The 26,221-nt window shown below is 36.4% G+C and overlaps 2 protein-coding genes, 1 long non-coding RNA gene and 1 other non-coding gene across 5 annotated transcripts; 3 read left to right on the top strand and 1 right to left on the bottom strand.

Moving 5' to 3' along the window:
• Positions 1 to 4,661: 4,661 nt before the first annotated feature.
• On the top strand, positions 4,662 to 9,795 carry LOC104240393 (fatty acid hydroperoxide lyase, chloroplastic). Its single transcript, XM_009795233.2, has 2 exons — positions 4,662 to 5,273; positions 8,601 to 9,795. Exons 1-2 carry the CDS (start codon positions 4,833 to 4,835, stop codon positions 9,639 to 9,641), a joined length of 1,482 nt encoding a protein of 493 aa, XP_009793535.1. The 5' UTR covers positions 4,662 to 4,832; the 3' UTR covers positions 9,642 to 9,795.
• A 10,675-nt stretch (positions 9,796 to 20,470) lies between these two features.
• LOC138872514 (uncharacterized) lies at positions 20,471 to 22,411 on the top strand. Of its 2 annotated transcripts, none has more exons than XR_011400893.1 (2): positions 20,471 to 21,651; positions 21,886 to 22,411. It is a non-coding gene; the product is annotated as an uncharacterized lncRNA (long non-coding RNA). The 2 variants fall into 2 exon arrangements; XR_011400892.1 differs by having other exon boundaries at positions 20,471 to 21,599.
• Positions 22,412 to 23,743: 1,332 nt separating this feature from the next.
• On the bottom strand, positions 23,744 to 23,850 carry LOC138874237 (small nucleolar RNA R71). Its single transcript, XR_011401281.1, has one exon. It is a non-coding gene; the product is annotated as a small nucleolar RNA R71 (small nucleolar RNA).
• Positions 23,822 to 26,177, top strand: LOC138872857 (uncharacterized). Its single transcript, XM_070151278.1, has 6 exons — positions 23,822 to 24,145; positions 24,281 to 24,580; positions 24,723 to 25,028; positions 25,087 to 25,372; positions 25,698 to 25,875; positions 25,943 to 26,177. The coding sequence occupies exons 1-6, from the start codon at positions 23,822 to 23,824 to the stop codon at positions 26,175 to 26,177; spliced, it is 1,629 nt and encodes a 542-aa protein (XP_070007379.1).
• Positions 26,178 to 26,221: the final 44 nt, after the last annotated feature.

Below are 26,221 nucleotides of genomic sequence, written 5' to 3' on the forward strand. Positions count from 1 at the left end.
GACTGTCCGAAGTTGAAGAATAAGGCCAAACATAATAATGGAAAGGCCATTATGGATTCAAATATAGATGATGGTGATGATTCAGACTTCTCATTAGTTACAACAGAGCCATCAACATTATCAGACATATGGTTGATGGACTCGGCTTGTAACTATCATATGTGTCCCAACAGGGACTGGTTCGTGGATTTTCAAGAAGAAGAATATGGAGTCGTCCACACAGCGGATAACAACCCTCTTACCTCATATGGCATTGGTTCAATACGATTAAGGAACCATGATGGAATGATTAGAACATTAACAGATGTTCGATATGTACCGGATTTGAAGAAAAATCGCATCTCTGTGGGAGCCCTAGAATCAAAAGGGTTCAAAATCATTACAGAAAATGGAGTGATGAGAGTATGATCCGGTGCACTAGTGGTAATGAAGGTCAATCAGAAGAACAATAACATGTACCGTTATCGCGGTAATACAATTATTGGGACAGCGACAGTAACATCCAGTGACGAAAAAGAGATAGAAGCAACCAGGCTATGGCACATGCGCTTGGGACATGCTGGAGGAAAATCCTTGAAAACTTTATCAGATCAAGGATTGTTAAAAGGAGTAAAGGCTTGCAACTTGGAGTTTTGCGAGCATTTTGTCAAAGGGAAACAGACAAGAGTTAAATTTGGTACAGCGATCCATAATACTAAAGGCATTTTGGATTATGTACACTCTGATGTTTGGGGTCCTTCCAAAACACCTTCATTGGGTAGGAAGCACTATTTTATAACCTTTGTTGATGATTTTCCCGAAGAGTATGGGTGTATACAATGAAGAGCAAAGATGAAGTGTTGGGAATTTTTCTCAAATGGAAGACGATGGTGGAGCAACAAACAGGCAGGAGGATCAAGTGTATTTGCACAGACAATGGAGGTAAATACAAAAATGATCATTTCAATAAGGTCTGTAAAAATGATGGCATCGTCCGACACTTCACTGTCAGACATACACCACAACAGAATGGAGTGGCAGAACGTATGAACCGGACCTTGCTGGAGAAGGTGCGGTGTATGTTATCAAATGCTGGCTTGGGCAAAGAATTTTGGGCTGAGGCAGTTACATATGCATGTCACCTCATTAATCATCTACCATCTACTGTTATTGATGGAAAGATACCATTTGAAAAATGGTATGGAAAGCCTGCTGTAGATTATGACTCTTTGAATGTATTTGGCTCAACTGCATATTATCAATGTGACAGAGTCAAAATTAGTTTCAAGGGCAAAGAAGGCTATTTTTATGGGGATTACTTCTGGAGTCAAAGAATATCGCTTATGGTGTCCTATGACAAAGAAAATAATATTCAGCAGGAATGTTACCTTTGATGAATCTGCTATGGTAAATAAGGTAACAGAAGATATCAAACAAAATGAGGGTGCTTCTAAGCAGGTGGAGTTTGAGGGAAAATTTATTTTTCCTACACAAGAAGCAGAGGAGGAAACAAATGAAGATTATCCTCTGAAGAAGAGCCAGTAGAGAGGGAGATTCCAACTCAGGACCTCAACAACAACTTGAATCAATTGCAACTAGCAGGCCAAAAAGGACAATAACAAAACCTGTTCGTCTTATAGAGACGGTTGCTTATGCCGCCTCAATGTAGCTGATGATGTTTCTACCACTTATAAAGACGCAGTCCAAAGTTCAGAAGAAGATAAGTGGAGGATTGCCATGAATGATGAAATACAATCCCTTCATCAGAATCATACATGGAGATTGGCCAATCTCCCGAAGGAAAAGAAAGCAATTGGGTGCAAATGGGTATTTGCAAAGAAAGAAGGATTTCCTAACCAAGAAGATGTTCGCTACAAAGCAAGATTGGTGGCCAAAAGATATGCTCAAAAGGAGGAAATTGATTACAATGAAATATTTTCTCCAGTTGTAAAACATTCCTCCATTAGAATTATGTTGGCTTTGGTAGCACAGTTGGATTTGGAACTAGTTCAGATGGATGTAAAAACTGCATTTTTACATGGAAACTTGGAGGAGGAAATCTACATGACTCAGCCAGAAGGATTCAAAGTTGCTGGAAAAGAAAATATGGTGTGCAAACTTGAAAAATCATTGTATGGATTGAAACAATCTTCTAGACAATGGTACAAGCGATTTGACGAGTTTATGTTGCGGCAAGGGTACAAGATAAGCAAATCCGATCATTGTGTGTATTTGCGCAAGTTTAAAGATGGTTCCTTTGTATATCTTCTCCTATATGTTGATAGCTTCCGAAAATTCGGAAGAAATTGATAAGTTGAAAATTCAACTGAAGAAGGAGTTCGAGATGAAGGATCTAGGTGAGGCAACGAAAATTCTTGGCATGGAGATAATAAGAGATAGACGTTCAAAGGAACTCTGTTTAGCTCAGAAATAATATTTGAAGAGAGTATTGCAGCGTTTTGGCATAGATGAGAATACTAAGCCGGTTAGTACTCCACTTGCTCCCCATTTTAAGCTAAGTACTACTATGTTGCCACAAGATGAAGCTGAACATGAGTATGTATCAATGGTACCATATGCAAATATCGTTGGTAGCTTAATGTATGCAATGGTCTGTACGAGACTTGACATTTCACAAGCTGTTGGAGTTATTAGCAGATTTATGCATAGTCCAGGAAAGGAGTATTGACAAGTTCTGAAGTGGATTCTACGGTATATTCACAATACTGTAGATGTTGGGTTAGTTTTTGAGCAGGAAGGCAATCAGTCTGTAGTTGGATATTGTGACTCAGATTTTGCGGGTGATCTAGACAAACGAAAATCAACTACTGGTTATGTGTTTACTTTTGCAAAGGCACCAGTTAGTTGGAAGTCTACTTTGCAGTCAACAGTTGCTTTGTCTACAACAAAGGCGGAGTACATGGCTATTACAGAGGCTGTGAAAGAAGCAATTTGGCTTCAGGGGTTGCTAAAAGAGCTTGGTGTTGAACAAAAAAGTATCATAATTTTTTGTGATAGTCAAAGTGCTATTCAATTAGCGAAGAACCAAGTTTATCATGCAAGGACGAAGCACATTGATGTTCGGTATCATTTCGTACGAGAAATCATAGAAGAAGGTAGAGTCATAGTGAAAAAAAATCATACTACAGAGAATCCTACCTTCTTCTCTACGGTCAAGAATTACTAAATTCATACTACAGAGAATCCTACTTGTGTGACTGCGGTCAAGTTTCAACATTGTTTGGATTTGATCAACATTGTTGAACACTGAAGATTGAAGATGAAGACACAACCAAAATTTGTTACCGAGAGAAACTTGAAGATGTGAAATTTTGCCAAGGTGGAGATTTGTTGAAAATGACAAACTCCCACATCGGTGGGAGGCTTAATTTGGGAAGAATTTCTACCTATAAAAGAAGGCCTAATGTTTAGGATTTAAACACACCTCTTATTTGTCTTCTTATCTTCTTAAAGCATTTGTATCTTCTCTCTTTAGTATTATTTCACTTGTATTTTTGGAGTGGAATAAAATATTGGTTGTGTCCGAGGAAGTAGGCAAAATTGGCTGAACCTCGTAAATTCTGGTGTTCCTTTTATTGTTGCTTTATTGTCTTATTTATTATTTGGTGGCTGTCATAATTTTTGGTATAGTAGTTGTGACTCATTCACACTATATACATTTGACTTCCGCAACAAGTAGGGTTAGAAAGTAGTACTCCCTTTGTACCAAATTTATGTAATAAAATTGCTATTTGAAAAGCCAACTAGATTTTATTTTATCATGCTCTTCTTAAATATTTTTTAATATTTTGAATTACTAAAGTTTTTTTTTTTGGAAATGGGAGTTGTTTGGGGGAAATGAGAGAGAGGGCGTTACAAGGTGGAGAATTAAATCATCACCAATAATGTAAAAATTTAGGTAGCTAACCGATTGAACTATTAAAATTCTTCTTTTTGAATTATTAACTGATACAATCTAGATAGCATTGAGCACTTTGGGTTTTAAGTGGAGGCTACTTTCAAAACGGGGCGGCTATACATGCAATTTAACAAACCATTAAAGACTACATTACATTTGGTGGCTATAGTTGTAATACTTAGCTCCCTAGTATAAATAGCCCTTTAGACTCTCATTTTAGACTTAGCTTATTTTGGTATTCTTATGAAAACTCATTGACAGTGTTTATGATGAATTCTTATGCTAGTTGATTCCTTGTTAATGTGAACTTGTAAGAGGATTACTTCCTCAAAGGATTGTTCCTATTAGTTTTGGGTCAATTAAATTTTACATTGAGTGGGTATTTATTTATTTCAAATGTTCTTTCAATTTCCTTAGTTGGTTCTATGCTAAATCTCTATCTTTCTATCCTATTATTTTTGTTCTTGTTACTTTGCTTCCGCTTTTGTTATCATTAACTATCATGACTTATACTAGTATTTTTTATATAATTATAGAATATACAAATTTATTTTCTAAAAATTTTAAAATCAATATCTAAATTTATGCCGAAAACTAAGTACTCTAACCTTTGTATACTCTCAACCTTTGGCACATAAAATCGAATGAGGAAGTAGTAATAAGGATACATTAAAACAAGTGGCATGATATTTCTAAGTTGACGTTAACTAGCTAACGCAAAAACTAATTAGTATATAGTTGTACTTCTTCCACCAATCTTTCCACATTTTAAACAACGGAGCTTCACAATTTTTGATCCTTATCTATCCCATCGTATTCACTTGTTTCATTTTCCATTTCTCAATCACACTCATAAATAATTAATACAAGAGTTAAAAACCCAGCATTCTGCGTTGATTTTCTGCACATTAAACAAAAAGGAACCTCCACACTCATGGCGAAAATGATGAGCGGATCTACTCCTATTAATCCTGATAGCTACACTGGTACATCCTCACCGCCGTTAACTCCGCCGCCGGCTTCTCTTCCTGTCCGTACAATTCCCGGCGGCTACGGTTGGCCGTTGTTAGGACCAATATCTGATAGATTGGACTATAACTGGTTTCAGGGACCTAACACTTTTTTTACCAAGAGAATTGAAAAGCACAAGAGCACTGTTTTTAGAACCAATGTGCCTCCATGTTTTCCGTTTTTTCTTGGTGTTAATCCGAATGTGGTGGCGGTTCTAGACGTCAAGTCGTTTTCACATCTGTTTGATATGGAGATTGTAGAGAAAGCTAATGTTCTTGTTGGGGATTTCATGCCTAGTGTTAAGTATACTGGAGATATGCGTGTTTGTGCTTATCTTGATACTTCTGAACCTAAACATACTCAGGTACGTACCTTTTTCCCATAGCTTTTAAATATATTACGTAAAGAATTTGTGTTCGTATGTGTTTTGACCTCGTACTCTGAATCCATTCACATGAAATATTCATGGAATAGAGGGAGTATCTCTTTGGAAACTGAGATATGAAAGAGGATGTTCGTTGCTGAACTTTTGCAATATAACATTAAGGTCGCCTCGCCGGCACCCAACGTCATTAACCTATTGATCAAAAAAGTGTGTTGAGAATTCCGATTGTTCAGGTTTAAATCTCACCAAGAAGCAAAAATGTCAGTTTTTCTCATTGGTCAAAGATAGAGTTAGCAGGGCGAATTTAGGGGCCTTTGTCAAAAGTAAAGGCAAAATCTATTTTTTTACCTATATATAGCATATCTTAGTGATCAACGGGGTTCAAAATCTTTGTGAGGTCATTGGTTCTATTCCCATTTTTCTTTTTTTGAACCCCCTTGACTGTAATTCTGCCTTCGCCACTGATTGTAAGGTACTTATATTGGTAGGAGATAGTAGGTACGTTTTTAGATGAGATGATCACACACTCTAATATGATAGTAGAGCAGGCACAAGTCCCGTGTTCGAGTCTATCGCCGCCTATTATTTAAAAAAAAAATCACATGCTTGATTCAGAGAAAACTAATCAAGCAAGCTCGTATTGAATGCATAACTAAATAAATAAAAGTAAGATGATAGCACACTTTTAACACATAACCTTTGTCATGTTTGAAAAGCCAAAAGGTTGCTTTCTTTTTGGTGGTTGAGAGTCTTGGGACTAAGAAATGTTCGCAAAAGATTGTTATAACCTTTGTCAGTAACACTTATATGAAAAAGTGATTATACTAACATATTATTTAAGGTTAATAAATATGTAGCATTTCATATACTATTAAATATTATATCCCGCAAGAGAATCCTAAATATTTCTAGATATTTTTAAAGAAAATTCTATATAAGATCTTAATAGTACATATAAAATTATATATTTATATGCGGTTTGGTTCGGATTTTTTTACTCAACACCAAACCTAATCAGATTTTTTTATCGATTTAGTTTGACTTTTCGGTTTGGTGCGATTTTTTCCGGTTCGGTTTGTACACTCCTAACAATAGGAGAGAGATGTTACAGATGGACAAGGGTATTTCGGGAATCACAAAAATGTTAGGAATAAAATAAAATAAAAATTGTTAAATTAATACCTTATGGCTTTGTCCAATTTTTAGTTTATAAACACTTTTGATATTTGTCAAATGTGTAGATAAATAAGATAAAAGGGAAAATGATACTGTATACCCCTTTTAAATAATAGTAACCAAAACAATGTATATTTGTCGCGTCGTTACCTTGTCTTTTTCTCTCAATCTCACCCTTTATTATTATTAAATTATTTTATCATTTACCCTACTTTTATATATAGTAATTTTACCTTATATCATAATTTTTCTTTATAATATTGCAAGTTTATTCTTCATATTGCTGGTGCGTGATATTATGAAACGATGACAAACAACACAATCTATCCAAACATTGTATTTATCAAACGATACAGTACAATACAATACAGTATAATACGATATATTATGAAACGATGCGTAACAACCATCCAAACAAGCTGTTAACTTTTAGTAGTAATAACTTTCGTTGATAATTGATTAGTATGACCTCTGATAGTCTGATGAGAAATTATATATCAAGGACCACAGGAGCATGTGCTGCACAACTTGAAATTTTGACACTAATTTGTCTTGTGTACTATTATATCTATATATGTTAAGGAAGTCCAGTCATAAATGGGAATAGATGACAATAGAGTTGGCATTTCAGTGAAACAACAAGTCTAGGCGTCCACATTTTACACATGACAGATATTAGTTTCAAAATATCTCCTTAAATCTCTAGTAGATCTTTTTTCCATGTTTTTCTAGAATTATGACTAATGTTTTAAAAAGACAAAATTACTACTTATTCATGATTCGTCTTCAGTGGTTTAACTTCTAAATAGTCATAGCAATTGGTTCGGTTCGATCAGTTATTTTATAAAATTTATATTATATCAATTTTTCGATTATACTATTATGTATAACCAAAATTAAAATTTTCGATTCCGTTTCAATTATGTTGGTTTCTCTTCGGTATAGGTATAGTTTGAGTGATTTTTGATATTTTTTAGAATGTCATATAAAAGTCACTAGTAGAAGTAGAATGCAATAACATATATACTTTTATAGGACTTATCAAAACTCTCTAGACATTTTTAAAGTTTAAAGGGTGACAAATTGAGAAAATATGAAAGATGGCCAGAGTATAGATCCATCAATTATTTTACAGTAAGCAAATAGAAAGAAAATACAAATCATACAGGTAAAAAGATATTAACCAAGCTAAGACTCAGAATAAAGTCTATAGAAGATTAAAAATTCAAAAAAGATAAATCTAAATTATATGAAAGAAAACATATTCAATATATTGGATTTGCTACTCATAACTGCTACAATACCTTGTGTCTTGCTAGTGAATATGCTGAAAATAATTTAGTTTTAACAGGAGTAGCATAATAAGTTTGGGAATTAGGATTTTGAGTTTAATTACTTGTTAGCTTGTAACTGTTTTCATAATTCTAAGAAAAAATTTAATAATTTATTATTTTTAAATTTAATATACAAATATATTTTTCACATGTAAATTTATTCGGTACGGTTCGATATTTTTACAGTTTATTTTCATAAAATAAAAAACCTACCTTAATTATCCGTACGGTTATAGATTTATATAAAATTTATGTTTTATGATTGATTTAATCGAATTTAAATATCCATTAACACCCCTAACAATCACATGATAAGGATAACTAAAGTCTCATGTGGCTAATGCCTCGGTAGAAGGGCATTTGTTCCTTATATATTGAACATCCACTACAAATGTCTCAAAATTTTCCATCCTTGTGCACTACCCTTTGAATTGTTTGCCTAATGTGTTTAAGAATATTTTGATTAATTTAATCATTTAACAATTTCTTACATATATAGAGTAATGATAAAGTTGTTTCCGTATGATCTATAGGTCACGGGTTCGCGTTGTAGAAGTAGCGACTAATGCTTGCATTAAGATAGGTTGTCTACATCACACCCTTAGGGGGAAACCCTTCCCTGGATCCTGGATAGGTTGTCTACATCACACCCTTAGGGGCAGCTCTTACCCCGACCCTTATAAGAGTATATTTTCTATAACAAAATATTTTGGTGATTTAAAATAAAAATTATAGGATACATTTATCATTATGCATTGGTAGTTAAACAATTTTTTTTGATACTGTTGAATTGCAGATAAAGAACTTTTCATTGGACATTCTAAAAAGAAGCTCAAAAACATGGGTGCCTACACTTGTCAATGAGCTCAACTCCATGTTTGAAACTTTTGAATCAGATATCTCAAAATCAAACTCAGCTTCTCTCCTCCCTACTATGCAAAAATTCCTCTTCAACTTTTTCTCCCTCACTCTCTTAGGAGCCAATCCATCAGCCTCACCAGAAATAGCCAATTCTGGCTACGTCATGCTTGACACGTGGCTAGCTATTCAACTTGCACCTACTGTTAGTATTGGTGTACTTCAACCCCTTGAAGAAATATTTGTCCACTCTTTTAGTTACCCTTATTTCCTTGTCAAAGGTAGTTATGAAAAACTCATACAATTTGTCAAAAATGAAGCTAAGGAAGTTTTAAACAGAGGAAAATCAGAGTTTGGACTTACTGAACAAGAAGCTATACATAACCTTTTGTTCATTCTTGGGTTCAATGCTTTTGGTGGTTTCACTATTTTCTTGCCTACCCTTTTGGGAAATCTTGGAGATGAAAAAAATGCAGAATTACAAGAGAAGTTAAAAAATGAAGTGAGAGAGAAAGTTGGATTAAAGCCAGAAAATTTGAGTTTTGAGAGTGTTAAAGAAATGGAACTTGTTCAGTCTTTTGTATATGAAACACTTAGACTTAGTCCACCTGTGCCAAGTCAATATGCAAGAGCAAGAAAAGATTTTAAGCTAAGTTCACATGATTCAGTTTATGAGATAAAGAAAGGTGAACTTCTTTGTGGATATCAGCCATTGGTAATGAGAGATCCAAAGGTGTTTGATGATCCTGAAAAGTTTGTGTTGGAAAGGTTTACAAAGGAAAAAGGGAAAGAATTGCTGAATTATTTGTTTTGGTCAAATGGACCACAGACTGGGAGACCAACTGAATCAAACAAACAATGTGCTGCTAAGGATGTTGTTACTCTTACTGCTTCTTTGATTGTGGCTTATGTTTTTCAAAGGTATGATTCAGTGAGTTTCTCCTCTGGTTCACTCACATCTGTGAAAAAAGCCAGTTGAGTTTTGAGTTGTGGCAGCTAATTAAGCTTTGCTAGACATGTCAGAATAATGTCTCTTCCCCTCCTCTCCTACGCCCCCCCCCCCCCCAAATGTGATACTCCTTGTGTATGTACTATGAATTCAAGAATGAAATTTCAAGGAGTGTGCTTATTTTTTGTTTTGACTATTGCCTTAACTTTATATGAGTTCTACACATTTAGTGGCCGTTTGGACATAAGAATGGTAAAATTTCGAAAAAATAATATTTTTTTAAAAATAAAAATGGTATTTGAGTTGTGTTTGGTCATGAATATAATTTTGAGTTGTTTTTCAATTTTTGATAGTGATCTGAAGTGAAATTTTTTAAAAAGAGTTTTTTGGAGTTTTTAAAATTTTTCAAAAATTTCGAAATTCAATTTCAAGCGAAAATAAAAAATTTCATGGCTAAACACTGATTTCGAAAAAGGGAAGAAAAATAGACTCTTTAAGGAGTTGCAGTTTAAAAAACTCTATGCATGGCAAAGTCGCTCAAAAGAGAACTTTTGTAATCTTCAATTATAGGGAGAAATTCAAAAATAGCCAGATTTACAAGTGGTCATTCAAAAATAACCGCAGTTTTAAAAGTAATCGAAATTTATCCATTTTTTATGTAAAGATAAATATGAACGAAAACACTGTTCAAAATCCGGAAAATACTCCAGCATAGTATACTGGAGTTCCAGCATAAGTATACTGGAACTCCAGCATAATATACTGGAGTTCCAGTATAATATTGTGGAAGTTCATACATAGGTGCTCCAATCTCCAGTATATTATGCTTGAACTTTCCGCGTGTTGGAGTTCCAGCATAATATGCTGGAAGTTCATACACATGTGCACCGATCTCCAGTATATTATGCTGGACCGGTCCCTGTTGTAGCAAAATAGTGGCTATTTTTCAATGACTTTGCAAACGCTGGCTATTTTTGAATGACCTGTCCGAAAACTGGCTAGCCCGTACTATTTTAACTCAATTATAAGTGGGATTAATAATTGGAGAAGTACATTGATACTGATGGAGGCATGCATTTACTTCCAATGACTATTTTTCTTTCTAATTTTTGGCAATTAAAATCAGTATTTTTTTTCCCAATTAGCTCAACAGATTAGTCCACCCACAGCCAGGTTGGTTAACTTCGGAAAATTCTAAAATGAAAAGAATTAAACATGCAATATGGAGAGTAGTCCTAAGAGAAAAGTTCTTGCTCATTATGTAAGTTTGTTAATTACAACTCTGTTGCTGTAACAGAACAAAACCAAAAGAAGAAGAGAAAAATGATAGGAAGAAAAGCAATTCAGAATTAATAGAAGTTGAAAACATCTGAGATTGCCACATTGTTGATAAAAGGTGCAAATCAAGCACCTGGAGCTTTTCATCTTTTGTTCAAATAAACCGGTAATGAAAGGGTAATCCAGTGCATGAAGTATTCTGCGTTCATGCAGGGTTCGAAGAAGGGCCACACCCCAATAGGATTTAGCGTAGGTAGCCTCCCCTAAAAGTATCAGTGGCTAATTCCATTTGTTTTCTACACAGAATGTTCCATTTGCTACTTGCTACTAAATGTTTTTATTTACATATCTGAAAATCATTATACCAAATCATCAGCAAATAAATGAGGCACAAAAATAAAACTTCTAATTTCCATGAGTTGCATTATGTCAACAAATCCAGACCTCATAATAAAAAGTAATACAGAAGCATACAACCGTTTGTTTATTTAGCACCCTCGATCCAACACTCGGTCCAATCCAAAAATACATATTCCTCAACCTCAGACCATAATTGGCTGAGGATATAATGGTGGTTCTTAAAGAACCATTTTACAAGAGGGGAACAATATACAAATAAATCTTATAAGTTGTTTGCACCAAATGAAAAGTTTACAGAGAGCCTGAGAGAAGAATACTTAGGGGTGCAGCAATCTCAAGTAACTATCAACACCCTCCAAAATTCCATGCGCGCTGTTGTATTTACTCCCCTTCGCTCAAAACTGGTACAATGAGTGGTTTCAGCTGTCCAAGATATACAATCGCCCACCTATTCAAGAAAGAAGTGTTATACTCCATTTTAACACGGGTCAAATTAGAGTATAACATATTGGTAAATCTGAAGTTTAATTAATTAAGAGAGTCGCCACCTAATTATTTTAACGGTGAATTAGGACACCAATTTTAGCTAAGTGGTGCTTAAAGTTAACTCTGTTTATGGTCTACTTAGCCTTAAGAGTATGGGTAAGGGTTCTAATTAATCCTATAGGGAAGGTTATTAAAGCACCCTACATGATCCGTTAATCACGGTTAACCAATCAAACTTAGGTTAATTCATTATAAGTAGAAAATTTAATATTTTTATACATAGTTGGAAAATAACATGTGACTATTTTTTATATACTAAACTTGAGTCTGATATGCAAAAAAAACACTACAAAAGCCATTTTTCCGAAAACCTTAATTAGACTTGAACATTGTAAGAAAGAAACAAGCTTTTATGGACAAATGCTGACAAAGAATGCTAAGTATTTCCAAAATTGATTTGGGCAAATATTTTAGAAATAAATAAATAAAGCCATTATCTCAAATTGTTTATTTTAAAAGCCCTTAAGACTCATGTAAATAAAATCAGCGATTTATTATTAACTAGAGTAACTGCCACTAAACAAAATAAGATTTAGCTACCAAATCTAATATAAGACAAACCCCAAATAAATCGACAATCATAAAGAAATTAAACAAATGATAAGGGAAAAGAAAAATGAAAGACGCCATAGGTGTCCAGAAGCATTTCGCTTGTTTTCTTGCTATCCGGTGCATCTATAGGAATATGAGATATGACGACTCCATGCTCGGTAGTGCTGAGTCTCGGGTGAGACTCAGATTTTTGCTCCAAGTGTATATGCAAATAAAATAAAGAAACAGAACTAGAGAGGAAGATTTAGTTCTATGTAATATACAAAAATAGAAGACACAAGATAAACATATCATTGCTTCTTTAGTTTTGTAACGATCCCGAAGCTAAAAAATATACTACATACAAATGATTCCTCCAGTGAAGTAATATTTTAGTAATATTTATAATGTTTCCTCTTTGTTAAAGAGAAAATAAAACCAAAGGAAATCAGGATGCTTTCAACTTGTTATATCAAAATTAATAAAAGTAAAACACTTTTACCCAGCATTAGGATCACTAGAACAAAGTATGAGACGCATACTAGAATTTCATACATCTCAAGGGAGTGTTTTAGAACTCGAAAGGACATTTCACCTTAAATAACTACAATTTTTGCTTCTTTAGAAATATGAGAAAAATCTTAGAAACATGATCTCGAACCCAAATGCTAAGAACAAGCTGACTTCTATACATGTAGTATCTATATGAAGAGATCCTAAGTATTGGCTTTTAGACATAATTCTGTGAAGCAAACTATCCCTTTAAACACAGAAAAATACTTGAACTAAGCATATAGCTAGTTGATCCCTAAGATCCTAACAACATGTTTTCTACGTCATTTAAACTAAAGAAACCAGTAAAGTTTAAGTAGTATTTTAAGACACAATCCAAATTCATGGCGTGAAGAGCAAAAGTTTGCACATTTGGGACGAAGAGGTAACATTAGAACTTCGACCAAAGAAACGAGCAGATTGTAATACTTAGAGCAAAAGCCATAACATTAACAACTAAGGTGCTAGTTTCCAGAATCTATACATACTTAGTCGAACTCTTTTTTCTTTTTATTTTTTTTATATTCCAAATAGAATAACTGTGACTTCATGATTTCTACACACAAGTATAGCTCTAAATCACGATTTCGACAAAAACAGCAATATAAAACTTATTCAGTTCACTGACTTTTCGACAAAACCGACAACTAAAAGATATATACTTAAACAGAAACCCAAATCATGTGTTTATACATTCAGATTCAAGGTAGTTTCCAGCACATATCACTATTAAAAAGACAACAACAAAGAGAGCAACTAACGTGCAAATATATTCATACGTCCATTGACGTTTTATTTTAATTAATTAAGAGATAGTTTAAACACATAAACTTTCATGATTTCATCCATGAACAAATATTGAATCACGCCTTTTACATGGAAAGTAAACTGGAGATAAGATATTTAAAACAAACAAACAAACATTTCAGAACTTCAAATATAGGAAAAAGCGAGAAGAAAGATTTCGAAGTTACTGACCTTTTTGCGGGCAGTGAACTTGGGGCGTGCAAATAGGTCTACTATTTTCGGCCTAAGATTGTGATGACCCAAAATGTCATCTTTAATTTAAATAATTATCTCGGTATTTTAAGACCTTGAAAAACGCTATCAATAATTCCTCAACTTGTGTGCGCAGTCCGTATAATTTTCCGGAAGGTTCTTATGTAAAAAAAATGAATTAAATTGTGAACTGGAGCTTTAAAAACTCAACTGAGTTGACTTCAGTCAATATTTTGAGCAAGCGAACCCGGATAAAAGTTTTGACCATTCCGGTAGATCCTTATCATGATTTGGGACTTGATCATATGCCCTAAATTGAATTTGGAGGTCCCTAGATCAAATTATCGCCATTTAACGGAATCAAGAAATCTAAGGCTAAAGATTTCTTAAGTTTGACCGGAGATTTGACTTTTGAGAAAAAGACCCCGAAATGGAATTTTGATGATTCCAACAGTTTCGTATGGTGATTTTGGACTTAGGAGCATGTTCGGATTTGGCTTTGGAAGTCCGTAGGACAATTCAGCGCATTTTGGCGAAAGTTGAAACTAGAAGACTTTTGGAAAGTTTGACCGAGGGTTGACTTTTTGATATCGGGTCGGAATCCAGTTCCGAAAATTTTCATAACTTCATTATGTCATTTATGACTTGTGTGCAAAATTTGAAGTCAATCGGACTTGATTTGATAGGTTTTTGCATCGAATATAGAAGTCAGACAGTCTTAGTTTCATTAGGCTTGAATTGGGGTATGATTTGCGATTTTAGCATTATTTGATGTGATTTGAGATTTCGACTAAGTTCGTATGATGTTTTAGGACTTGTTGGTATATTTTGTTGAGGTCCCGAGGGCCTCGGGTGGATTTCAGAAGGTTAACGAATCAATTCGGACTTGAATTTAGCTGCTGAAATTTTCTGGGCAGCTTCTGCATTTTTCGCACGTGTGAACAGTGACCGCACATGCATGAACAATATCCGTATACAATATCAGTGTACAATATCTGTGAACAGTATCTGTGAACAGTAAACCCGAAAAATTTCTGGACAGAATGTAACTTCTGAAAATGGGACTTTGTCCCATTTTTCATTTTTACCAAATTGGAGTTCGGGGAGAGGCGATTTTCGAGAGCTTTTCACGTCAACACACGATATTAGTCTCGACTGGCCATAGCAACTCGTGCTTACGCACCCATCAAATATGGGGTATTATATTCTCCCCCACTTAGGGTCATTCATCCTCAAATGAGAAGTAGAGTCCGTCCTCAAACTCATAATGTAATTTATCTCTTTCTTTGCACATCTCAATATCCCAAATTTTTCTAACTGCCAAATTTTTCAGAAATTTCGGCAGTCTCCCTTGTAATTGGGCCTATCCACCTGTCAGAGTGACACCAAAACAACTCCTAACAACATTTCCACAACCCGACAAAGCACCACAAAGTATATATCAATAACACTAACCTCCGCATTACAAGCACGACATTATCACAATGATATCTTGACATAAAACGCATCATATGTATGACCATAACCACATCTCGCAGTCTAAAACTCAATAATTACAATATAAATTTGGCAAATCATGCACAAAGATATTCATACAAGAATTTTTTTTTCCAGATAAGTCTAATAGGCATGACTCTCTATAAGTACTATAGTACAAATTTTAATTTCACAAAGGGAGCATTTAAACACATAGTTTTAATTTTTTTTCACCGCAAGGACCTCGTCCTTATATAACATCTACCGCAGCTTGTAGCTCGGTTTAAATATTTCTCATTATATTAAAATGCGAGGATCTCGTCCTCAGTTCTGAATCACAAGTATTATGCACAGCGTGCCAATCGAAATATTTCATTTTCTTCTTTCAAATATTTTCTGTGTAACAAAATCACAACATATAATGATAGACTTAGCCATCTCCGTCGAATCTCCCAACAGGAGCATTCACATAAGCAGATCTCAGAATTACGAAGCTCGCTCATAAGTGGAGCACAATAGGAGGAGTTGCCTCGATACTCAGAACCGAATCAAATTAAGAAAATTATTACTTTATAATTATTCGAAACCGTACTTGTAATGACACCATCTAGTGTTGCGACCTCAGCCATACCATAGAAAATATATCAACAGTTGGGTCTCCACCTCCACCTCTAACATCCTGACCCCTACCTCTGGCTGGTCATGTAAGCTAAGCATTGATTGCAATGAGGCACGTAGCCTGAGTGCTTTTATAAATTATGTTTCTCCCAAGTCTAGGATAATTTTTCCATGATGTGCCTAGTACTACCACATTCATAACAATCCCTTTGAGGGTTCGGCTAACTTATTGAACCTGATGACATATTCGGACACTGTCATGGTGACCTGACACAACCGTTAAGATCACATATACCACATATTGCAGAGAATCCGGGAGGTAAACTCCTTCAAAAACATTTCTTAGAACAGAGCTGAGTAGGTGGTGTTACATTGGCTAGTCTGCCCTCTTCATAGGCTTGCCACAAACACCGGCGACCAATTTCCTCTTTTACTATGCTGGCTTAACACTGCTGAGCTACCCATTTATTCATATACTCTTCATTATTCTCTGGGGTAACTCTTACCCCTATTTATGCACAACGATCACAAAGGTAAAACTCCATACAGATAAATCTGGCACAAACCACATAGTCGAGAAGGTCGTCAACCACTGTATTTCCTCCGAAGCACCCCAAAATCCGCAACCGTGACTTCCACACTAAGTAGACCTTTTGAAAATTTAAAGTTCTTTCCCTAACTCCCTTGATACTGAAGTGTTGGATTATTAAGGAGGCAGATATACCACAAGTTCCAACCTTACCCCCTACAAAGTCCCAGGCCTTTAAATATGTGTAAATTATTGGGGAACCTTTCAGTAGCATGTATATACATTTCAAGCCAAAACTAACATAACACATGACCATACGATCCATTCACTGATAGTGGAATTCCCCATTTGGCGCTAAGTCATAGGTCACAACATCTGATAATCCACAATATTTGACCTTTACAACTCAAATAAATCAGCCAGACGTCAAAGTCTGTTGAACCCCTGCATGATTCATTAGGTGATCTCTTGATACGTCTGCATCTTCCGTCGGAACCACAACTAGTCTAGTAAATACATTATCTTTCCACTACCTTTACTTGTCATCCGAAACACAGCAAAATCAACCCCATCGCTTTTGACTATTCTCACGTTCTGCAATACTTTATAGCAGCAGTCAAGATAATCCTGTGGGTCCTCAAAAGATGCATCGCTGAAAGTGGTAGCGAAGAGCTTGGTGAAACCTATCCAACCTCCGCAAAGCCTCCAAAGACGTAGTTGATCTATCACCGATCTGTGCTGTTATTTGGTTGAAGAAGCGGTACGTGACTTCGCCATTCGTGAAAGGACAAGAGTAGAGGTTTCAATTTAGCAATGAGAGAACAAAATCGCACGATAGAGAAGAATGAAAGTGAAACTTTTCCTAACTCTATAGCCTCTGGGGGATAAATACAGACGTCTCCGTACCAATCCCTCAGACTCTACTAAGCTTGTCTATGAACTGTGAGATCTATGTAACTTAGAGTTCTGATACCAACTTGTCACGACTCGGATTTCACGCCCTCGAGAGCCGTGATGGCGCCTACTGGTGAAAGCTAGGCAAGCCAAATTATCCTAATTACTTAACCTTTTCCAGTTTAAACCATTATCAGTGATGAGTAGATATCATGCAAATAGCGAAAATAATTAAGCGGAAGAAAAAATCTGACATGCTTATACATTGGTGTCAAGCATGCCCGTGAGTCTTGTATTATAACTATTATGACTACGTTGTGGTTTATTGCGCTTCATATGTTATTATCACCAGTGTTCCCTTGCCGGGATGTTTGTTTGATATTATTGCTCCATTGCCGGGATGTTTGTTTTGATAGTATTGTTCCCTTGCCGGGAAGTTGTTATATTGCTCTTGTTCCCTTGCCGGGATTTCTTGTGATTATTGTTGGCTTGTAAATGGGAACGGGTGGTACGCCTACCACAAGATATAATGAAATGGGAGCGGGTAGTACGCCTACCACGAGATACATGAAATGGGAGCGGGTGACACGCCTACCACGAGATACAGGAAATGAGATCGGGTTGCACGCCTGCAACAAGATGTGAAAAAAAAGTGAAATCTGCCTTTGTTTTCCTTATTCTTGTTAGTGGTTGGATTTTGATTCTTTTATAATTCTCTTGATATTCTGTTTTTACCTTCTTCTTTTTTATATGTTCAATACTCCAAATTTCAATAATTGTTTGAAGTTGTACTTTACTTAAAAAGGAATTTCTACTATGTTTGATTTATTGATTTCTCGTATTAAAGGTAATGATTCATTCGATATTGTACTTTAATTGAAAAAGGTATCTTCTTTATCAAATGATTTCTAAAAAATAACTCCATCTTTTCTTGTTGATTTCCTGATTGGGTTGGAAACTGTACTCTATTTTATGTTAAGTGAATGAGGCGTCACAAGGTGACCTTTACTCGAAAGAATTATATTCGAAAGATGCTTATTTGAAAGATATTTATTTAAAGGAAATATATTCGAAATGTATTCATTGAAAAGCATATTATATTAGAGATTATTACTTGAAGGATTTATAGGCGAAAGATTTATATTTGAAGGACTTGATAAATTGATTGCACTTGTATCTATTATTTGTTGAGAAACATTTATGGTGTTCTTGTTGCCTGCTATTTATATCACTGGTTGATCATTGTTGTCATCATTGTTATCTACTTCCTATTATTTTTGTACGCTATATTGCACAGGTTTATTTGGTAGTCTGGTCCTAGCCTCGTCACTACTTCGCCGAGGTTAGGCTAGGCACTTACCAGCACATGAGATCGGTTGTGCTGATACTACACCATGCACTGTGTGCAGATACTGATACCGGAGTGCTTGGACCGCAGTGAGGGTGTTGTCTTCAACCCACACAGGCAACACGAGGTAGTCCTGCAGACGTCCACGGGCCTTGGCGTCACCTCCTATCTTTTCCTTTATCCTGTTTCCTTTACTCATTTCAGAAACAATGTATATTTTATCTTTCAAACATTGTATGTAGTATTCTTAGACCGTCTGTGAAGTTGTGACACCAAATTCTGGGTAGAGTTGTATTTAGACTTCCGCAGTTTTGTATTAAGATAAATTGTCAGATTTTGTCTTCCGCTTAATTATTTTCGCTATTTGCATGATATCTACTCATCACTGATAATGGTTTAAAACTGAAAAAAGGTTAAGTAATTAGGATAATTTGGCTTGTCTAGCTTTCACCAGTAGGCGCCATCACGACTCTCGAGGGTGTGAAATCCGAATCGTGACAAAGATCTGCTAACTGGAACGACAGTCAAACTCCGAAAACAAAGACGGTAATGCCTCTATTATATTTTTTACAGAACTAAGAGAGAAGCAAGCTTTTAAAAAGTGGTTTAAAGGAGTAAAAAATGAGAGAGGAGTAACGGCACAGGGTCTAAAGCGGCGGATGCCCCAGGTGCTGAAAATAGTCACAAAATCTGGTATTTATAGGTGTAAAATTAGGGTTCTTGCTTCCTTTGAGCGGGAATTTAAAATTCGGATTTCGAAAGAAGTCAAATGGATCCGTTTGAATTTTAACGTTGAAGCCTTTTGGATGGATTGGATCTTCACGTGATTCTTCAGGGATATGCTTCAGGTTACACTCGAAATGGTGAGATATGCTCTGTCAAGTAGGGATTTGAAGGTCAAAGCTTGGCTAAAAATGGAGGAAAATGCCAAGAGAGCTCTGTCATAGCAGAGAATGAAAGGGACAATGGAGAGTGGGAAAGGGGAGGCGTCTGTTTCTGAGAGAGAATAAGGGACCCTAGGTGATCTTTGGAATTGGGCTTTTGACACTTAAAAATAATAATCTAGTTGGGCTGATTGATCAATTGGCCGAATTGGGCCTGTTCTTGTGGGTCTGAAACTGAGGGCTTCAGGGAATTTGGGGTTGGGGATTGCATTGGGTTTTAGGTGACTAGATATTGTACAACCCACTTCCTTCTTCAAGCCTTTCTTTGAGCTTCTAATTCTTACTAAATCTCTTAATTAATTTAGTTACTTGATGTTTCATATCAAAACATAAGATTTGCTAGTATTTGATTTTATAAAATAACTATTACATTAATTGTGAAATAAAGAGTAATTAAAATAAATACTATTGTTTGATTAAATGAAGGAAAGTGATACACTTTTTGCAAGAGGCAATAAGAATGATATTAAATTAAAATTAATAACAATAATAATAGTAACATCTTACGATGATGATGAAGATAATAACAATAACAATAATAATAATAATAATAATAATAATAATAACAACAACAACAACAATAATAATAATAATAATAGAGATAATAACAATAACAATAATACTAATAATGATACTAATTAGGTCTATTTTGGAATAATAACTGTAAAATAATTATTCTTAAATTATTAGTAATATTAGAAGCTTAAAAAATAGTTTGGAAGAAAGGCGGGACAAAATTGGATGTCATAAAAAAGAAAAGAAAACAAATGTTTATAAGCTTTGATAAAACAAAATATGAATGTCACTTAAAGCACTAATATATAAATAAGATAGGTATGTTCATGTGCTTGTGTAGATAAACCTAAATACTTGCAAAAATTCAGGACTATGTCCTTCCCTGAGGGAATATCAGAAGTCCTGTCACAAGTTGGACAGAAAATCCTCAAGCTCAAGGATTTAGATTTATATTGGCAACATAAGAAACTGATGTATGTTCACGAATTCCTTGTTGAGGCAGTTGAAAGAAGCACAAAAATAAAAGAAAATACTTCAGGAATTGTCAGAGCTTAGTATGGGAGAGTTGGCCGTCAAGATACAACAAAGAGATATCATATATCATTATAGTTCTAGATTGAGGAGTTGGCCAAATTTGGAGGTAAGACAATTACAGCACTGATAAAGCCCCAACTTGATGCTGCACTAGGAGTTTGAAAAGTTATAGTTTGGAGTTCTAGACTACTCCACGTTTCACTCTTTTCAAGCTGTTCAGACAGTAATCACAGCCCCTTAACAGAATCAGTCTCAATTATTTATCCATCTTCTCAAGTCTAACCTTGTCTAGAAGTTTCATAACACATAATCATTGTTTTTGAGGGGAAAAAACTGATAGATTTTAAATTAGATATCAAATCTCTTGACAAACTTTCGTCACCACGAGTCCTATGATCCCCTCAGGCTATGAGTACCAAGATACAACTCACTCGAAGAGCAACATCGAAGCAGTTCAAGATCTACCAATGACTATGTGGAATGGCATGAGAGTGGCTTCCAAGAGATTAATGATTCCTAGTTATCTTCAGGATTCATGAACTATCATACTATGTACATGGCTGCTAACATTGAAAGCCCCAAAATTAGAAGATTAGCAAACCACTCAAGAGGGTTTCCTTTTGGAAGGATTAACAGAATAAATTGATAGACAGACAGTTTTTTTCCCACTACGAATGAACCAATCAGAGTGAAGACCTTAATATTTGCCAACAGTTGTATTCTTCAGATACCTTTTGCAAGCATTCACAAGATGAAGCTGTGGTATTCGCGAAAGGAACTCACTATGAACAAACTTAGAAATTGATGAAGCAATTAGAAAAATTATAGAAGACAAGCAAGAGGAAAAAGAAGTAGGATTCAAGGTATTCAGAAGATTCAAACCTAAAAGAGATTGATCAACTTAAAAGCGGAAAAGTGAGACAAGTCAAAACCACATATTTAGCAATCAACTAATATATCTGGTTCAAAAGCCTCTCATTAAATGGAATTTGCTATTCTAAACACAATTTGTGTTCCGTTCTTCCTTCTTCAGGCAATGATATTAGGCTATATAGATGATATTTACACCTTAATATTACCATACTTTATTGTTGTTTTATCGGCAAATTGCCAACAAAATGCTCTAAATGGTGTTTTTTTGTTTCGCAGGAAATATTCTAAGTGAGGAAGCACCACGGAGTATTTTGGAGGCAATAATGTGAAGAAACCGCCCACTCAAGAAGTACCGAGCAAAAAGAAGCAAAAAGATGTATTGAGCAAAATTCCACCGCGACCGCGGTGTAACCGCGGCAGATCAAGAGGCGAGGCAGAATACTCAGCATTCACCGCGGTCCTGCCGCGACCGTGGTGCACTGTTCACTCGTCAGCAAATTTGGGGACCAAAGTGTAAATTCGGGAAAACTTGTTCCAAACCCTTATAAGCTTTAGAAACTCGCCCAAGAATTTTTTAAGCTTGTTTTTAGGCTACTTTGGAGGCAAGAACAAGTGTGTGAAAACAACCAAACATTAGAGTTTTCTATCTCTTTTATTTTCTTGCAATTACACATTATGAATAATTTAGTAGTTTCATCTTGTTTTGTCATGAGTAGCTAATTCCTTAGTCTAAGGTTTTGATGGAACCTATTAAAGGATGAACTTCTTGTGATGTTAATATAGTTTGCCAGTTTAATCTCTATTTGTTCAACTACGTATTTGTTATAGTTAATTGTCAGGATCCTCAATTAGTTGTGCTTATTTAGTGTGCATAACTCGGGAGAGAATGCATATTTAGGTAATTGTTGAACAACACCACTCCCAAAGTATATGAGGGATCAATAACTGCGGGTTTAAAGGCGGGATTAAGGATAACGAAGTCTTGGGTGCAATCAAAAGTGAGCTGTAATAAACAAAGCCAGCTAGCGTATCTCGGGAGAGTGCGTCTAGTAAATTATCGTGATTACTCGGGAGAGATTTACGGTAGTAGGAGTGCTCATGATTGATAGAGATGATTTGGTGAATCTATATGAAACATAACCGGAAGGGATTCCATCAATAGGGGAAATCATAACCTTAAAACCTTTTCTTAATTGTTTACAACTTAATCATAGTTAGTTTTCAGTTGCTGATTTACTTTCATTCGTAGTTAGTAGAAATACCACCAATTGTTATTGACAACATTTGGGAAGTTGATTCCGGAAAATTTAGTAAGTCTAACGAAAGTAATTGATAGGTTAATTCCTTATGGGTTTGACTCTGGGCTAAATACTCAGACTATATTTGCAACGTCCGCGTGTCCTTTTTATAAGGCATAGTTGGGCGTGATCAAATTTTGGCATCGTTGCCGGGGAATTAACGGTGTTATCAATTACAATTGAAAGAAGTACAAAAATTCTTAGTGTAGTCAGTTTTCTCTATACCCAATCTTTACATTGAAATTTTAACATTTGTTGACTTGGTTGTACAGGTGCATGCCTAGAAACTCATCGAGAACTGGTGAAGTATTTGAAGCATTATCAGATCCCGAGAAAGTTTTCAAGGCCTTGAATCGGGCCAACCGGAAAGCAAACAACAACAAGCAACTATACAAATCGAACCAGACATGGGGGACAACGTGGTAGACCCAGCAACGCCAATAGCACCTGTGGCACCTCTTGTGCCAGAGGCTGCTCTCTATGACTGGGCACGGCCCACAGCTGAAAATCTGGCTACTGCGATTGTAGTCCCGCAGATACAGGCTGAATTATTCCAAATCACGAATAACATGATGCACTTGTTGCAAAACAAGGGACTATTTTCGGGGTCACAAGTCGAAGATCCTCAACAACACTTGAAGAATTTCCGGTCAATCTGCAAAACCCAAAGGCAGCCCAACGTAACTCCGGAAGCAATCAAGTTGTTATTGTTTCCATTCTCAGTGACAGGAGCTGCCCAGACCTGGCTAAACTCACTCCCCATAAATTCCATAACAACTTGGGAGAAGTTAGTCAAGCAATTCCATAACAAGTTCCACCCACCCAACAAGACTGCTCAACAAATTGATGAAATTTTGAGTTTTAAACAGAGACCAATAGAGACACTGCATTAAACATGGGAACGTTTCAAAGGGATGCTGGTTATATGTCCGCACCATGGTATTCCAGATTTGATGTTGGGGCAGCGGTTTTACATGGGATTGTCAGATAGCATGAAGAACATTGTTGATGCTTCAGCTCGTGGAGCATTTTTGAGCAAAACATGGAGAGAAGGCCAGAGTCTGCTTGATAAGATGGCGCAGAATTCGGGATGGACAACCAGGAATGCACCTATCACTCCAGTGGTTCACTCAGTGCCCTTAGATCCATCCAACTCTATGGCTGAAAACATGACCACCTTATTGACACAGATGAGTATACTCACTAAAAAGGTGGAAGAGTCAAGGCAGAAGCAGCAGGTACACATCGTAGATACTACCAATGGGGGCTTGTGCACATCTTGCATTAGTCAGCCAATTGGTAACCAATGGAATGCAGAACATGATCATCACTACCCTGAAGACATAAACTATGTGTCTAATTATGGAGGCCAGAGACAGGGTAGTCAGAATTGGGGCCAGCAAAATCAGTCGTACAGGCCAGTCCAACCACAGTTCAACAATGGGAACATGGGAGGTATGAGACCTCCTAACAATATGGCACCTTATCCAAGGCCACAGGGATATAACAATCAGAATCAACAGCAGGGGTATCACCCTCCTCAGCAGCAGCATGGTGGACGGCAAGAAGATGGGTTTGCTAGACTTGAGGCAATGATGCAGCAAGTTATTGGGTCTAATACAAAAATTAGTGAGAGAGTAGATGCACACGATTCAGCTATCAAGAATATTGAAGTGCAGATGGGCCAAATTTCAATGTCTCTAAACAATCGTCCTCATGGGACATTACCTGCAGACACTTAAATAAACCCCAAAGATCAAGGCCCGAAGCAGCTGATGGCAGTGAGTCTACGGAATGACAGAGATTTAGACGTAGAGCAAGAAAGGGCTCAGAGAGAGCAGACAGACTGAGACTCTCATACCAGTGCCCATTGAGCTAGATGAGTCAACGAAACTAACAGAGGTGACAGTCCAGCCTGCTCAGGAAGAACACAACATTCAGATTGAGACTGAGAAAGAAGCTGAGACAACCCAGGAACAAGTAGTTGAGGTGACAGCTGATAAAGAGCAGTCCCAAATCATTAGGAAGAAGAGACCTCCTGCACCGTTCCCTCAGAGGCTGGCTAAGCACCAGAAAGAGGAGCAGTACAAGAAATTCTTGGAGATGCTGAAACAAATCCAGGTAAATTCCATTGATTTATGCTTTGAAAGAGATGCCTGGGTATGCAAAAATGATGAAGGACTTAATGTCGAGAAAATTCGATTTCCAAGACCTGGCCACGGTGACTCTTACTCAGACCTGCAGTGCAGTGGTGACTAGACCAATTGCGGAGAAGCTATCTGACCCAGGGAGCTTTACAATTCCCTGCACTATTGGTAATTTTGCTTTTGCTAAGGCACTTTGTGATCTAGGGGCTAGCATTAATCTTAAGCCCCTGGCGATTTATAAGAGGCTGGGGATTGGAAGAGCTAGACCCACCTCTATGTTGTTGCAGCTGGCTGACAGGACTGTAAAAAGACCCTCTGGTATCCTGGATGATGTGTTGATTCAGGTGGGGAAATTTGTGTTCTCTGCAGATTTTGTGATCTTGGGCTACAAGGTGGATGAAGAAATTCCCATAATTTTGGGAAGGCCGTTCTTGGCCACTGGGAGAGCTCTCATTGATTGTGAGACTAGGGAGCTCAAGATGAGATTGAACGACGAAGAGATAACATTCAATGTGCAGAAATGTATGAGGTGACCAAGTGAATTCGCCAATTGCTCTCTTATTGATGCTGTGGATGTAATTGTCGAAACTGATGATGAGATGCTGACTATTGAGGACCCTTGCTGCATGCATGATGAATTTAGATGAGGTGAATGGAGAAGAACTGACAGAATGCGTGTTGGCACTAGAGGGCAAAGGGTTTTGGGACAGAACTCTTGAATTTGAGCCCTTGCACTTAGAAATTAGAGAAACTCCTCCAGCCAAGCCATCCATCGAAGAACCCCCAAAGCTGGAGTTGAAGCCACTGCCCGACCATCTCAGGTATGAGTTCCTTGGACCTGACTCCACATTACCTGTTATTATCTCATCTAGTTTGTTAGATGTGCAGGCACAATAACTCTTGCAAACTCAAGGAGTGTAAGACTGCCATTGAGTGGACCATGACAGACATAAAGGGGATCAACCCCACCTACTGTATGCATAAAATTCTGCTGGAAGAGGGCCACAAACCTTCCAGGGAACACCAAAGAAGGCTGAACCCCAACATGAAGGAAATGGTGAAGAAAGAATTGATAAAGTGGTTAGATGCGGGAATTATTTTCCCAATATCTGACAGCAGCTAGGTTAGCCCGGTTCAATGTGTGCCTAAAAAGGGTGGCATAACGGT

Source organism: Nicotiana sylvestris, chromosome 7 (assembly GCF_000393655.2).
Source record: "Nicotiana sylvestris chromosome 7, ASM39365v2, whole genome shotgun sequence".
In the NCBI taxonomy this organism is placed as follows: Eukaryota; Viridiplantae; Streptophyta; class Magnoliopsida; order Solanales; family Solanaceae; genus Nicotiana; species Nicotiana sylvestris.